Genomic DNA, 17107 nt, shown 5'->3' with positions numbered 1-17107 from the left:
GATTACACATAGAGACATGAAGGCGGTTTGATTTGTTGATACCTTTCATGATGGATGGTAATGGGAAGGTGTTTAATCTACTGGACAATATGAATAGACAGGGGTTTGTTCAACTGGAATTCTATACAATGGATGTGAATTTGTAAGTCAATTGATATCTGCTGAAAACTATGGTAATTTGGGTTAATCGGTTTATTGAGTTTGAACATCATGGTACCCTGACTGTTTTTATTCTGCACAATAGATGAACAGGCAAAAAATTGACAATGGGCTCGTGAATCTATGTGAAGTTGCCAATCCTGATGTCTACAAACATTCCAGTAGGAGTAAGAAATCACTGGATAGTGATCAGAACCAGGAATGCGTTAGACATAGTGGAGGGTGAATTCATGGAGTGACAGACTTCCCAATATATTAACAGAATACTTGGAAGTGTCCTGACAGGAAAGCATGGCTTTGCATTGTTCCATTAATTGCTGTTTTAAGAAAAGTATATGACAGTAATGACATCAGTCATGAGTAAATTGGACAGTAAATTTCGGGTTAGAGTAATAAAAGTGGCAAATATGAGCTCTGAAAAAATACCAGTTGATGAAGTCTATTTTTCAAAGAGTTACATCAGAAAGTTTAAGAGTTACATCAGAAAGTTTAAGAGTTACATCAGAAAGTTTAAGAGCTACATCAGAAAGTTTAAGAGTTACATCAGAAAGTCTTGGTTCAGGGAAATAGATTGCAGTTAACAATTACAACTGTTCTCACATGAGTAGATTTTAAAAAAGATTTGGGAATAGATACATTAAGGTACTGTCTTTGTCATGTACCTTTTAATTTGAGCAAAATATGCTGTGTCAGGGACCATGTCTTTCAATAATTCGAGTAATCATTAATCAGGTCTAGTAGGAACAACAGATGCTGGAAAATCTGAGATAACAAGATGCAGAGCTGGATGAACACAACAGACCAAGCAGCATCAGAGGAGCAGGAAAGGTGACATTTTGGGCCTAGGCCCTTATTCAGAAAATTTCTGAAGAAGGGTCTAGGCCCAAAACGTCAGCTTTCCTGCTCGGCCTGCTGTGTTCATCCAGCTCTGCACCTTGTTATCTCATTAATCAGGTCTGATCCATGTACAAAGCATTTTGTGATGACTCATAAATATTGTTGTATACTAGTGAGGGAAGGAAACTGACTGCTAACTCGTACTTATTTCTCTTGTTCTAACTTGGGAATCCTGAGGCATGAGATCTGCTAACTCAACAGAGAAAACCCACAAAAAATAACCATTTCATGTCCAAGTCTGACTAAATAGTCAGATTGGATGCTGTCCTGCTGGTGGGAGAGGACATACGCAGGAATTATAATAATGTAGCCCAGAATATTGACTGTAAGTTATGTTTCTATGAGACTGACTGTCTCAGACTGTTGCTTGATTATTCTGTGGGACAGCTCATTTCATACATACGAATTAGGAGCAGAAACAGCCATTCAACCTGTTGTGCCTTCTAGATAAGATCATGGCTAATTGATGGTAATCTCAAATCTGTATTCCCATTTTTTAGATAAGCTTTCAGTCTCCTGCTTAACAAGAACCTATCTATCCTGGCATTAAAATTAATGAAGGCTTCTGCATCCATCATCTTTTCAGGAGAGTGTTCCAGAGACTTTCAACCCTTAGAGGAAATTGTTTCTTTTCATCTTTCTAATCTCATCTGTATTTCTCATCTCTGTTTTAAATGGATGACCCCTGATATTTAAACAGAGACCCCTGGTTCTAGGTTACCCCACGACAGGAACTGTCCTCTCTACATCTACCCTGTGAAGACATCTAAGCATCTTGTATGTTTCAATCAAGTCATCTCTTATTCTTATAAACCTAGATTGCCCAACCTTTCCCTATATGGCAACCATTCAATAGAAGTATTTGTGTAGCAAACCTCTCTGAACTGCCTCCAAAGCACATTCATCCTTCCTTAAATAAGGTTACCAATAGCATGCGCTGTCCTTCAGATATTGTCTCACCAGTGGCCTGTAAAACTGAAGTATAACTGCTCTAGTTTTGTATTTAGCTCTCCTTGTGATAAATGATAACATTTTAATAGCTTTTCCAGATTTTAGTTAAGACAACTTTGACAGGATTAGGTTTGACATTAAAATAAACCAAATAACTAGAGATGCAGAAAATTTGAAACAAAAACAGAAATTGCAGGAAAAGTGCATCAGGTCTTGCAGTATCTGTGGAGCGAAAGCAGAATTAACATTGAGTCTGTCCTGAAGAAGGGTCATTGGACTCAAAATTTTAACTCTGCTTTCTCTCTACAGATGCTGTCAGACCTGCTGAATTTCTCCAGCAATTGGTTTTGTTTACAGTTTGCCATTATTGTTTCCAGTGTCAGGCTCATTGATCTATCAGATTTCATTGTTGCATCAAGTTTGGAGTCACATGTAGGCCGGAGCAGGTAAGGATGGCAGATTAGAAGAAGCATAGAGGATTTAGGAGAAACAATGGGAAATGGTACATGAGGGAGAGTAGGAGAAGGTTTAGGAGGAAGCAGGTGAAAATTTAAGAGAAAGCAGGATTAAAGGGCATTAGCCCCAGTGAGTGAGGGCGTGAAAGAGGGAGTGTGAGGGCGATGGTGTGTGAGAGCGAGAGTGAAGGCGTAAGGCAGTGCAAGGACATCAGAGACAGTGAGGGAATGCATGGGCATGAGAGAGCAAGTGTGAGGACATGAAAGAGAATGAGAGAGAGAGTGCAAGGGTGTGACAGAGAGCAAGATAGTGGGAATGAAAGCGTGAGAGAGTGCAAGTGTTGGGGAGGTGCCCGTTGTGCGATATGCACAAAAAATGAAGTAGCACAGGTTTCTTGGATGTACATCAAGAATGTACCATGATGTTGCTCCTGCTAAATAAGCTACATGGATTGTAATAGAACCAGAGCATGCGACAAGAGAAGGCAAAGTCAATGATCTTACCTTTGAGGTACGTTAAATTTTAGCACTGCCATGAGAAGAACCATTGTAGGGATAAGGCCACAGACAATTGGAAGCCATTGTATCTGAAGAGGTGTCTTGCATGGTGCTAAAGAACATGATAAAAGTCTAGATTATTACATTAATCATGGCATTTTCAAATTTTAATCGAGTGTGTAGTTTTAGATGAGTTTCCTCTCTTGAAAGCTTGTACCCAAATCCAATTTACAGCAGCATTATATAAGGAACTGTTCTGATATTTGTACACGAGCAAAGCACTCCTGATGCTGGAAATCTAAAATAAAAGCTGAAAAAGCTATAAATACTCAGCTGGTCTGGCAATGCCTGTGGATAGAGAACTAGAATTAACATTCCAAGTCAATAGCTTTTCATTAGAAACAGGAAAGCTCTGAGATGTAACAATTTTTAGCCAAGACAGGGAGATGGGAACAAAGTGTGATAAAGCTGGAAGACAGGAATGACTGAATGACAGAATAAATGATAGTGCACAGCAAAAGGATATGCTGATTTCTTTTATTCATTCATGGGACATGGGCATTGTTGGCTGGCCAGCATTTATTGCCCATCCCTACCGTTACCATTTTATAAATGTACCACAGAAAGCATCCTATCTAGATGCATTAAAGCGCGTTTTGGCAACTGGTCTTTCCAAGATCGCAAGAAACTACAGAAAGTTCTGAACACAGCCCAGTCCATCACGCAAACCAGTCTTCCATCCATTGAGAGACAGTAGGAACTGCTGATGCTAGAGTCTCAAATAACGACGTGTAGAGCTGGATGAACACGGCAGGCCAGGCAGCATCAGAGGAGCAGGGAAGCTGACGTTTCGGGTCATCCAGCTCTACACCTTGTTATCTCTTCCGTCCATTGACTTCATTTATATTTCCCGCTGCATCGAGAAAGCAACCAATGTAATCAAAGACCCCTCCCATCCTGGTACACATTTCAACTGGCTAAAAGATGTAAAAGTTTGTATACATGCATGAATAGATTCAATAATAGCTTCTGCCCCGCTGCATAAGACTTCAGAATGGATCTCTCAAATTTTAAGTTTAACATTGATCTTGGTCTCTGTGCACCTTCTCTGCAGCTATAACTGTGCATTCCTTGCTCAGTTCTATTACCCTAACACACTTTGTATGGTTTGACTGCCTGTACTGCACACAAAACAATATTTTTCACTGTATTTAGGTACATGTGACAATAATAATTCAAGAAGTGGTGGTGAGCTGCATTCTTTAACTGCTGCAGTCCATCTACTCAAATATAAGACCATAAGACAATAAGACATAGGAGTAGAAGTAAGGCCATTCAGCCCATCGAGTCCACTCCGCCATTTAAATCATGGCTGATGGGCATTTCAACTCCACTTCCATGCACTCTCCCCGTAGCCCTTGATTCCTTGTGAGATCAAGAATTTATTGATCTCTGCCTTGAAGGCATCTAACGTCCCGGCCTCCACTGCACTCTGTGGTATCGAATTCCACAAGCCCACCACTCTCTGACTGAAGAAATGTCTCCTCATTTCCGTTTTAAATTTACCCCCTCTAATTCTAAGACTGTGCCCACGGATCCTAGTCTCCCCGCCTAATGGAAACAACTTCCCAGCGTCCACCCTTTCTAAGCCATACATTATCTTGTAAGTTTCTATTAGATCTCCCCTCACCCTTCTAAACTCTAATGAATACAATCCCAGGATCCTTAGCCGTTCATCGTATGTTAAACCTACCATTCCAGGGATCATCCATGTGAATCTTCGCTGGACATGCTCCAGTGCCAGTACGTCCTTCCTGAGGTGTGGGACCCAAAATTGGACACAGTATTCTAAATGGGGCCTAACTAGAGCTTTATAAAGTCTGCCAAATATCTGCCACTGCATATCTATTGATCTGTTCTTAATCCTAATTTGCCAATTCATTTTAACCAGCTCTGCTTTAATTCCCTTATAATTGCGTTATTTAAGTTTTAAAAAATTATACTGGACCCACGTGCTTCCCTCAAACTAAATATAAAATGCTGTCATGCAATGGTCATGGCTACATGGGACATCTCTACTATAAGATCATTAATTAGTCCCATCTCATTGCATAATATCAGGTCTAGAAATAGCTTGTTTCTGGTTGTCTCCAGGCGTGCTGTTCTAAGAAATTATTACAAAAATATTCTATGAATTCCTCTTTGTAGGCGGCTTCTCCCATATAAATTTTCCATTCTAGATGTAGTTTAAAATCTGTCATCATCATTGCTTTGCTTTTTGACAAGCTACCACAGTTTCTTCCTTTAGGCTCCACACTGGCATGTGGTTATCTTCAGGGGCGTGTACACCATTCCAGCAAGTGACTCTGCCCTTGTCATGTCTTATCTCTACCCAAATTATTTTCACATCATGGTTTTCTGAACTTGGGTCATTTCTCTCTATTGTGCTATTGTGCATAATTAACAAACAGAGCCACCTTTCCACATTTACATAGCTGCTTGTTCTTCTTAAAGGTCCTATACCCTTTAATATTGAGGAACAAATCTATGGCATCCTGCAGCCATGTTTCTATTATGGCTACCAGATTCCACTTGCTAATTTCTGTTTCACTTTCATTTATCAGTTTCTTTTGAGTGCTATGCACGTACAGGTACAGAGTTGTTGGTTTCATTATGTTGTAACCTCCAGCTTTATCGATTGATTTGCTCTTGGATTTGTATTCCCTATCCTTTCTTGTCACAGTTTATTTATCCTTTTCCACATTCATACTTCCTCTTCTGGCTTGTAGTTACTGCTTGATTTACCAAAATCCTTTACTCTTGCCAAATTTGATTCTTTATCCCAACTGCTTAGTTTAAATGCTGCTCAATTTCCCTATTTACACAGCTAGCAAGAATCCCAGCCCCAGCACAGTTCAAGTGGAGAGTGTCCCAATGGCACAAATCCTAAACTCCCAGTACCACATCAACTGGAAGTCACTTCCCTCATACCAGTCTCTCAGTCACATGGTTGTCTCTGTAACAAAAATAGAAATTTCTGGAAAACTTCCGCAGGTCTAGTAGCATCCGTGGAGAAGAAACAGAGTCCAGTGACCCTTCTTAAGAACTGATGGTAGCTGGAAAAAGGATGGTTTTGTTTGATAAATACCACCCTTTTCCTAGCTACCATTGGTTCTGAAGAAGGTTCATTGGACCTGAAATATTAACTCTGCTTCCTCTGCACAGATGTTACCAGACCAGCTGAGTTATTCCATATTTCTGAGTTATTTCTGTTTTTGTTTCTGAATTCTAGCATCCACAGTTCTTTTGTTTTTTTTTCTCTCTAATTTGATTTGCCGGCATCAGCTTGCCTTTACCTCAAGTAATAATCCAAGATTATGCCATTTGAGGTTCTGCTTTTTAATTTGGTGCCTAGCTCATCACACTGACTATGTTACGCTTCAGTCAGTAAAGGAAAGTATGTTGATTTTTTTTGACCTGCCTCTGCATGATCCCCAGCCTTTCAGAATTTCACAGTTACTGCATGTTCCTTCTTTGTCCTCCTTCTTTGTCCTATCCATGCCATTGGTACCTACATAGGCCAGTACAACTGGATTCTTCTCCTCCCAATGCAAACTTCTCTCAGCCCTGAATCCTGGTACCAGGCAGACAACACAGCTATGCGGGGCCATGCTCTTTGCTGCATAGAGAGGTGTCAATCCCTTTGACTTTACTGTCCCTTATAACTACTACATTCCTTTCTAACTCCTTCCACTGGAACGGTTTTGTGTACCATGGTGCCATGGGTAGTTAGCTCATCCACCTTGTAGACCTCACTGTCATACAGACAAGCTGAAAGAACCTGTTGATAATTGCACAGACTGGCTCCTGCACTCCTGCCTCTGGATACCCTCACATGCTTTGCTCACAGTCACACTTTTCTTACCTGAACCCCAGTCAAATCAGAAGACTTGGTCCAAGATTGGATCAAGGAAATGTTTTCAGTCCCTGAAGCATCACAGTGTCTGCAGTTCAACTTCCAGCTCAATAACTACAGACTAATGCTGCTCAAACTAACAGCAGACAAGTTTGTCCTGGATAAAACTGGCATCCAGGAGCTCCCACTTGCTGCTGCAATACATTATTTTCGTCCTTCAGCCCTTCCTCCCACATGAGCAGCCATCCACTCTCTTTATGTCCTAACGTTGAGATTTCATTATTACTGCAAAATCTTGTGGATGGATTTCAGTCCAGAGCAGGGTGATGTAATGTACCTAGGAGGAAAAACAATGTGAAGGAACATGCAATAACTGTGAAATTCTGAAAGGCTGGGGATCATGCAGAGGCAGGTCAAAAAAAGATCAACATACTTTCAACATACTGAAGTATAACAGCAAGAAGAATATACAGATGCCTAGTTCAAGTACACTTCAGAGTACTGTGTAAAGTTCTGAACATCACACTACAGGAGAGATGTGATTACATCAGTGAGGATTCAAGAGATTTGCAAAGGACGTTATTGAAATGGAATATTTTAGCAAAACTTGATGGAAGATGTCTCTTGCGTTCCACTTTGTCACAGATCTCTCTTTTGTCCTTTCCTCCCCTTCTCCCTTTCCATGCATCACTTGTAACAATTACATTTCAGAGAACTCCCAATTCTGATGTGAGGGCATCAACCTAAAGATCAACTTGGTTCTTCTCTCTACAGATGTTGCCAGACCTGCTGAGTATTTCCAGCATTCTCCGTTTTTATTATGCTTTCTTACTTGGGCTGAGTAACAGTGAGGAAAACAAAGGAGTTGCTGACCTAGCCCTTGTTCACTTTTCAGGCATCTATAAACCTGAGCAGGCTTGGGGCTGGGAGCATATCATGGACAATGGTGGGCATCACGGCTGTCCAAACAACAAGTACACAATCACTGCTCAGGTTTACACATGAATGATGCGTGCTTGGATGAAGATTTGGAAATTGTGTCAGAATATTTAGGCATTTCAGCACCTGGGTAGAAATGGACGGTAGACCAGGACTCCTGTATAAGGCTGTTATCAGTCGAGGAGGCCTTAGTAACCTCTGCACTTATCGGCATTCCTAGAATGCACTGCCAACACTTAGAATGGCCAGATGGTGCTGGAGGAGTCAGTGGAACTGAAAAGCAGAAGCAGTTGACAACTCTCAAGAGCAGAGGGGAACTTGGGAGGGAGGAGAACAAGGTTAACATGTCCCAGTTGAAGGTGGTTAATATCTTGAGAGCACATGCAGGATGTATACAACAGTTTCCAGAATTTTATTAGTCATGACAGAAATAACTTCACATTACAGTATTAGTGACACAGGTGAGCAGAGTGAGAGACCCACAATAGAACCCATCCTCATCCTAACCTTCATCCTTTCTCTCCTATTTCCTCCTCATCCACCTTTTCTTAGAGAGAAAACTAGTAATTCATGGAAATTAACATACTGGACCTTCATTCACTAGTTTTATTGTTTTATTTCTCCTGGGCAACTTTTTTATTCATGTCAATGCATTCTCCTTCCTACCTTGTCTGCTCCTCCCCAAATAGGTCCTCTCATTACCTGCCAGCTCAAACCTTCTCCTTGATATTCTGTTAACATGTACTCCAGGCCCATGAGAACTTGGTGTTCTCTGATTCTGCTCAGTTTTGGAATTGGGATCCTTTTAACAAAGAAATCCATTGATCGACCCATGATTTTGAATGAATCACTAACCTGTCTTCCATTTCACTCTGGGGCTCCAGTCACTCCAGGTCCCTGTGTAACCAGAGTTTTCTGCAGGGCGACTGCGGATCTGTGCTGAATGTTCTGTGCTCGAATCTAACTCGGAGGCCACCAATGCGAAAATTCTCTGGTTACTTCTTATACGTTTGACTTTCTGTTGCTGAAAACGAAGATCAATCATATCATTACCCTTTGAAACTATAATCTTCTGTCTACTGAATCAGTTGCTTCAAGCAGATCGATTGTGCTCACCAAACTCTCACTCTCATGATCTGATCTCCATGGTACTAGCATTCAACTGTTTAAAATTCATCATTGAACAGCATCAACCTGGGGTTTACTGGATATCATTCTCATCCGAGAGTCAGAGGTTCTGTTTCAAATTACATTTCACCAAAAATTGAGCCAGGCCATTATTACACTTTAGGAGGAAGATTGCATGGGAGAAGGCGGAGTCATTGAAGAAACACTACACTAACGAAGTAACAGTACTGAGGGACAGTTACACTCGCACAAAGGGTCAGCTCTAACGGATTTCAGTACTGTAAAAGGGGCATCGTTGAGTAAATCACAGTGGCAGATGGTCAGAACTATGACAGTACTGCACAGGCAACAAGGAAATACTGAAGGAACATTGCACTGTAGAAGGGGCAATGCTGAGGAAGCATTACACTGAAGAAGAAACAGCACTGATGGAGTGATGAACTAGTGAAAGAGCTGTACTGAGAGAGCACTGCACTGTAAAAGGGACAGCACTAAATGAATGTTGCACTGGCACCAATCATCAAGATCTTCTCATAACTTAGTCTAAGTTCAGAATTAAAACAAGGCAGTGAGCAGGACTGCAGCCACATAAATGAGCTCAGTCTGCTATCTTTCAGCACTTGCTACATGACCCATGGGAAAGCCACTCAGAAACTACCATCTGACCATGAAAGGAAGAGCAATTAGCAATCTGTCTGGGAGTCTCCCAATCCAGCCAGCAATCCCTCTCTAAATGGGAAATCTTCCTTTAGCTTAGTGCAGTTTTTGGTTTTAACGTTGATGGGTTGTCTCTTGTACACAACAGAAATGGGAAAGGAATACATTAATGCTTTTCAGCCTTTTCATCAACACTCAATAGAGAAGAAAATTCATAATCTGGGAAAAATGAGGTTCATCCAGCAGAATGAGGAAGTGCATTAGACAGTCACCAGAGGGAACTGCAAGGTGACATTGTATGAGGAATAAACATGAGAACTGTAGGTTCATAGAATATTCCAGCGCAGAGTTCCATCTATTTCACATGAATCACCCACACACTCCATACATAATAAAATCTCATCGACTTTAACCCATTCTCCCACATACTGCCCTGAGCCTTTAATATCTCACCCAATACAATCACACTTCACTGTTGTCCTCTTATCCCTTTTAATGCTTATACAGTTCATACAACGATCTAATTCTATTCTTGTGAAATTCCTGGAGTCTGTTCTAATCACTAGGGTTTGTTTCAGAATCCTATTTCCTGTGTTGAAGTGTTTTCCTGGCTTATCTTATATTATGCTTGAACCTCTTAGAATTGTACCAGTGACTTGAAAAAGCACGTTTTTTATCGGTTTATGGAATGTGGAAGCTGCTGGCTCAGCCAGAACTTCTCCTATTCCCTAACTGCCCTTGGGAATGGTATTGGAGTGTCGTATTTTTCAATCCACGCAGTTCAACTGGTGAAGCACGCCCACAGCACTCTTTGGAAAGGACACTATGGCTTTGACCTAGCAATGGTGAAGGAGAAATGATACAATTCCAAGAAAGGATGTTGTGTGCCATGGAGCGGAGCTTGCAGGTGATAATGTTCCCATGTATTTGCTGCCCTTGTTTGCCCAGGAGGTATGCTTGGAAAATGCTGTTGAAGAAGCCTTGGAAAATTGCTAGAGTACATTTTGTAAATGATACTTTTGTTAGTGTACATCAATGATGGAGAGAGTGAATGTTTCAGGATTGGATGCCAGTCAAGCAGGCTGCTTTGTTCAAGATGATCTGAAACTTCTCGAGCATTATCAGAATGATCATCCAGGAAAATAGGGTGTATTACATTAGATTTGTGCCTATAGGTGGTGGACAAGCTCTGGGGAGTCAAGATGTAATTATTCATGTCAGATTTCATAGCTTTTCTCCTTGCTCCTGTAGTCACAGTATAAATGTGTCCCATTTGGTTAAGTTTCTCCCGCCAGCAGAGCATCTTCGCCTTGATTCTCATTGACTTCAATGGCTCCTTAATGCTACACATAGGCAAATGCTTCTTTGATATAAAGGGAAGCCACATTCACTTCACCACTGGAATTCAATTATTTTGTTCATATTTGGAGCAAGATTGTAAATAAGGTCCAGAGCTGAGTGATCCTGAGAGAATCCAAACTGAGTATCCAAAAGCAGGACATTACTATGTAAGTGTATAATTATTTGATAGCACTTTCATTAATACCTTCTATGATGATACACTGATGATCAAGAGACCGATGAAATGGTAATTAATCACACTGAAGTTTTCTTCCTTTCTATGAACCAGGTATACCTGGCCACTTTTCCTCTTTGTCAGGAATATACCTGCTGTATTAGAACAGTTCAGCTAAATGTGTAGCTGGTTGAGTAGCAACAAGTCTTCGGCATTAAAGTCAGGATGTTGTCAGGAACCATAGGCTGAATGATATCTTTCAGCCACTTCTTGGTATCATGTGAACTGAATTGGCTGAAGGCTAGCAGTTAAGATTTTGGGGACCTCGGGTAGAGGCAAATATTCATTATCCATGCAATACACCACCCAAAGATGGTTGCAATTGCTTCAGCCTTCAGCACTGACATGCTGAAGTCCTCCATCATTGAGGATGTTTGTAAAATCTCTATCATTTAATTGTGCATCACTATTTACAACTGAACATGGCAGGACTGCAGAGCTTTGATCTGATCCTTTCATTGTGAGATTGCTTAGTTCTGCCTATTGCATGATGTTTCTGCAGTTTAACATGTAGGTAGTCCTGTTTTTGTAGATACACCAAGTTTGCATTTCATTTGAGGCATGCCTGGTACTGCCCTGTGTCCTAACATTCTCTCACTCTTTAGTTTATATCCTTCCTTTTATTCCATGAATCTTTCACTATCTGTGAGATGAGTATCCTAACGAGAATTAGTACCTGAAGAAAATTATTACCATGAAGTTCAGTCTCTGTGCATTCTATACAAATGGGAGAGTCAGTTTGAGGTCAAGTTGTATCTCAGTGGAAGTCAGTATTTTGTGGAAACTGTACCCCGTGAAAATCAGTATTTGTACAACCTGTACCCCAGTGAGTGAAACTAGTCCCAGGTGAGAGGAAAAGTCAGAGATGGTAGGAACTGCAGATGCTGGAGAATCTGAGATAACAAGGTGTAGAGCTGGATGAACACAGCAAGTCAAGCAGCATCAGAGGAGCAGAAAAGCTGACATTTCAGGCCTAGACCCGTGTCTAGACATGAAACGTCAGCTTTCCTGCTCCTCTGATGCTTCTTGGCCTGCTGTGTTCATCTAGCTCTACACCTTGTTATCTGAGAGGAAAGGTTTATGTGTTTATATCCTAATGATGGTCAATGCCTTTAGAACCTGTTGCCTAATCAGAGTCAATATGTGTGGTGATGTACCCCAATAAGAGTCTGGTGACTCTAGCCTGAATGAAGGTTCTTGGCTCAGGTAACTCAAATTAGAAGTACATGGATTTTTTTAATATTTGGATTCAGGAAGGGTTTTGGAAGTTATGCCCATCACATCTTGAAAGAGCTCAGAGGCAGCTACAAGAGTTGTTGGATGTGGAAGCATCTTTTTTGGGGAAAGGCAGATGTTGGTGGTCTGGGTCTTTATACACTGGTTAACAAAAACACAAATATAATACTAAAATACTGCCAACTTTCATTCCTACACACTCTCAGCCACTCGCCCACACATTGCTCATTACCCTTAAATGCCAACACTGCCACCTCACGGCCTCCATTTACCCCTATGTCCCTCTGTATGTTCCAAGTTATCTCATGGCTCCTCTAGCCTCCATGGTCAATAATATTCCCTAACTCAATCTATGCCTCTCTCGCCATCCATCATAGATTTAATAGTCCCTTTACCAACTTACCGCCATCTCGTGCCAGCCAAAATGCTATCACTCATTGCTCTTCCATGCCAATTCACCCGCCATGGGCAGACCTCAGAGGTATGCTGGTATTAAATAATGCTTATTGCAGACTGCTCAATAGTTGTCCTCAGGCTCATTAAGTTGATGAATGAAATAGCTAAAGCACTGTTTTTCTAAGACTGCAGTTTTTATAAAATTTAAAGGCCAAGAGATTTAAATGACTAGACAGTTTGGCAGTTTCAATGAGATTTAAAGGCATTTTACATATATTTACATCTACTTTCAACAACCTCGAAAAGTACTTCACCACTCTCAAAGTAGATTTGAAGGGTCAGTGGACTTTTGTTTTTAGCTTTATTGTCACATGTTCTCAATGAGTACAGTGAGAAGTTTACAAGTCACCATTTACAGCACCATCTTAGGTACAAAAGTGCCTAGGTACAGCTTCTTGGCATGTTAGCTCTGCCTTCTCTCCACAGATGCTGCTATGATCTCGTGATAATCAGTGCCCCTTGAACCCATATGCCACTGGAGCCAGTGTCTCTGCAACCCCAGTGGGTGTTTTCAATACAGAAGCAGAAGACAATAATGCGCAAAAAGTGCAGAATGGGTACAGTGGGAAACATAATACAGTCAGAGAAGGATAAGCCATTTTCTTACCTCCCAGCTATCTTCTTTCCTTTTGTATCTCAATTCGTATTCAAAATCATCTAAGTAATCGGTCTCATCATAAGCTATTTGCCAGGTGAAGTTGTATGATTCACACGGAGAGATATACGAGACATTCAGATTGAATGGCGGAAGAGGTTTTACTGTAGCAACAAAAATTTGTTTGACAAGTTTGAATTATGAAGTACAAAATGAACATTACTTACAGTTCAGAACATTCTTACTGGGTCAGGATTGTGGAGCAGACACTGTAACTGTAACTGAGATTTTGTGAAGGCTCTATGTAGTCAGGTGAATTGACAAGGTTGATGCAAAATCCTGGCCGTTAAATGAATAATGAAGAAGGAAAATCATAGTAATATTTCTACCCAAAGTGTAACAGGGTTATAGAATTAGTTTCCAGAGTAAAACTTGAAGTGGAAAGAAATGGCATGAAGATGCAGTAGGTTTGAAAGAGGGAGGATGATCTGGGAGGAGAGTGAAAATGGTATTAGTGTGATGAGATGTGATCATCAGGGAAAGACAAGGTCTGTACTTGGGCAATTATATTCCTGATAAGCTGGGCCTAGTTCTGTTTGACTGAAACTTATTTCAATTTACTCTTCATTCAAAGAAAACAACAGTTATTGAATTAAAATAATTCATTTCTATATGCATGTACAAGTGCTGGACCTTCTTAACTGTTTAATAAGAAAGTACATTCAACAGCTTTAGAGTAAGTCCACATTGAAAGGAAGTTTCTGAAAATCATGACTCTAAGTGAAACATAGGTTCCTATAAAAATTGGTAATGGTTAGCTCAGCTGGCTAGACAGCTGATTTGAGATGCAGAGTGGTGCCAACAGCATGGATTCAATTCTGGACCAGCTGAGGTTACAATGAAGGATTCGCCTTCTCAATCTCTTTCCTCACCTGAGGGGTTGTGACCCTCAGGTTAAACCACCTGTAGTCAACCCTGTGTAATGATGGAACAGCCCAATTGTCTGGTAAGACAAATTTAACTTTATACCTATAAAAAACCAATGCTGAATTCAGAGTAAGAACATTTGTTGTCTGAAAAGCAATGCACAAGTTATAAACATATAAATAAGGAACAAAAATCATACAATGATACAGTGCAGAAGAGGCCCTTCAGCCCACACAGTCTGTAACTGCCAAAAATATAATACTACGCACACAACCTTTTTAGAGTTTGTGAGGTTACCCACTTCAGCTACCATCCAATGCATATGTATACAGCAATCTGTGTTCCTAGCTGAAATAACATGCAAAATACATCATATATATATAAAATAATTGCAATATAAAAATAAAGATACACACTGCACATAGTACTTTCAGATTGGCCAGGCTCGTTCTGAGATGAGAGGTTGCTCCAGTATTGATAAATCGAGGACTACCTGCACTAACTAACTTCTGCCAACAGATGGAACCAGGATTTCTGCGAATATCAAGACTGGGTCAGGCCAGCCACCAGAAGAAGAGGAGACACGAGGGTTTAAAGCAAGAACAGGGGGCGGGCAAGGCTGCAGTTGGAGGCAAGGGAAGGCAAGGTTGAAACAGAGCAACACTGGCGAGTAAAGATGGGAAGCAATCCTTGCTGGGAGGATGAAAAAGTCTTTGGGTAGGAGGGAGGCAAGACCAGAGTGTAAGGGTGTAAGGCAAAGCCAAGAAGGGAAGCAAGACCGAAAGGTAATGTCACCTGGAGCCAGGGCAGCACTGGGTAGAATAAGGATTGAGGGCAAGTGTGGAAGCACAAGGGGAAAAATAATGCAGAGGAGCAAGACTGTGATCAAAAATCATTAAAGTGAAACTGCAGTGTTACATTGATATCTTAAAACAAAACTATATTAAGCGAGTCAACATTAAGCATGACTTTACTGTAATCTGGCTCTAACTTGTGCAATAAGATAGATAGAGCTGACTAATTGTGAAGAATTTATTATTCCCCAACAGCAACATTGTTCCTTCAGATTTTGATTCTTGCGATGACCAAATCACACAGTTGTGATTCACACTTACTGTTTTGCGTTGTATCAAAGTAAGGACATGTTTCAATGCACTTTTCGATTCCTCTGCATCTTGCTTTGATGCTGATGGTGTAATTTTCAATTGTGATTCCCTCTTCTTGATAAAGTTTACACTTGTACTCAGTGAGACTCTTATCCCCATCAGAACAGGACATCAGGTCTAGATTACAGGAAATCTCCACATCCTCCCTAGAGTAGAAAATGGTAAGAAATAATACATGGTTTATTGTGTGGTTTTGGAAAGTTACAATGAGCATGTGACTTAGGCCTGCAGATGAGCGAGTTTTGGGTACAATTCAAGTCAGTTGGAATCTCAAAAACGGAATGCTTTGGTTCTGGGACTGTGTACTCCAGAACCTGAAAACGATCCCTCAGGATGTTCCCTGATGGAAAGAACGTGAGCTTAGTCAGAAGGCAATCTCATTTATGACAAGGTCACCTCCGACAACATTGGCTGTCTAAACACATGCATGATGAATGACCAGTGAAGACAAGAACTTTACTTTAATAGTATCTTTCATGACCAAAGTGCTATATCACAATCAAGTATTACAAATATCAATCATGACATGCACAGTATCACAGAATAAAAGTATGCACAGCAAGATCCCACAAACAGTGGCAATCTGATCATCTTTGTGATAATATTTGAGGAACAAATATTGACAAAGTAACTCGGAGGTTTCTCCAGAACCAATAGTGCATTTGTTTTTTTTCTTAAATAATCACTTTTGTTCTGTCTTAAAGAATAGAGCATTAGAAGAATTGTGCAGGTTGATTATGAACTTGCTTTGAGCTCTGTAAATTGTACTTCTGTATCCAGTAAGACCTAGTACCGAATTTTTCCAAAAGCAGGGATCTCCTTCCTGCCATTGGAAAGGTAACTGGGGAGCTGACCACACGAGTGGACAGCTGCCTTGCAGCCAATTAAACTTCTGTGCAGCATGAGTCAGCTGGATGTGGAGTCCCCATCTGCCCTGATCTCAGGAGGGAGTCTCGCTGGTCAATAGCTCTCTAGTCCATGCCAAAGGAAACTTGGATTGTAACAAACCCTACAGAACAAAGTGCCTGGAGCCCAGGTGCAGGCTGCTTTAAGAGTTGGGAGTCAGCTGTGGACCAAATAAAACCACATAACCTAATGCAGTACAGCAGAAATAAGCTGGACGGCATGAAGATACATAATTATCTGTACCTGCTAGTTGTAGTCTTAGCTGTGAATTAAATTTGCATAATATCTGCAAGTAAATTGAATCCTTGCGACTTAATTTGCATTACTCACCAATGAACACAAGTAATGCAATTGAAATGACAAATTAAGAACAAGAATAGGCCACTTAGTGCCTCAACTCAACATTGTACATCTTTCAAAGAGATCATGGATGGTACGATTACTCTACATTTCTACCTACTTCTGATATCCTTTCATTTCCTTGCTTATGAAGAATCTGCGTCTTCCTTAAAAAATTCTCAAATACTCTGCTTCCACCACCTTTTCAGGATGACAGACACACAACCCTCCATGTCCCTGACCCTTTCTTAAATGGGTAACCACTTATTTATAAAAAGTGATGCCTTGTTCCAGATTTGCCCATGA

General features: G+C 40.7%; 1 protein-coding gene across 1 annotated transcript in view; it reads right to left on the bottom strand.

The window, feature by feature from the left end:
• Positions 1-17107, bottom strand: part of LOC125462126 (interleukin-21 receptor-like) — a 62785-nt gene that overhangs the window by 24415 nt on the left and 21263 nt on the right. Inside the window, exons 4-7 of the mRNA XM_048551696.2 lie at positions 15506-15702; positions 13476-13627; positions 8671-8839; positions 2967-3072 (exon numbers count right to left, since the gene is read on the bottom strand). Of these exons, the coding sequence (XP_048407653.2) occupies positions 2967-3072; positions 8671-8839; positions 13476-13627; positions 15506-15702 (624 nt within the window). The remainder of the gene's footprint in view (positions 1-2966; positions 3073-8670; positions 8840-13475; positions 13628-15505; positions 15703-17107) is intronic.

The sequence above is a fragment of the Stegostoma tigrinum genome, chromosome 23, assembly GCF_030684315.1.
Source record: "Stegostoma tigrinum isolate sSteTig4 chromosome 23, sSteTig4.hap1, whole genome shotgun sequence".
In the NCBI taxonomy this organism is placed as follows: domain Eukaryota; kingdom Metazoa; phylum Chordata; class Chondrichthyes; order Orectolobiformes; family Stegostomatidae; genus Stegostoma; species Stegostoma tigrinum.
Note: the sequence above shows the minus strand (reverse complement) of the source record. Positions and strands in the feature narration are given on the sequence as shown.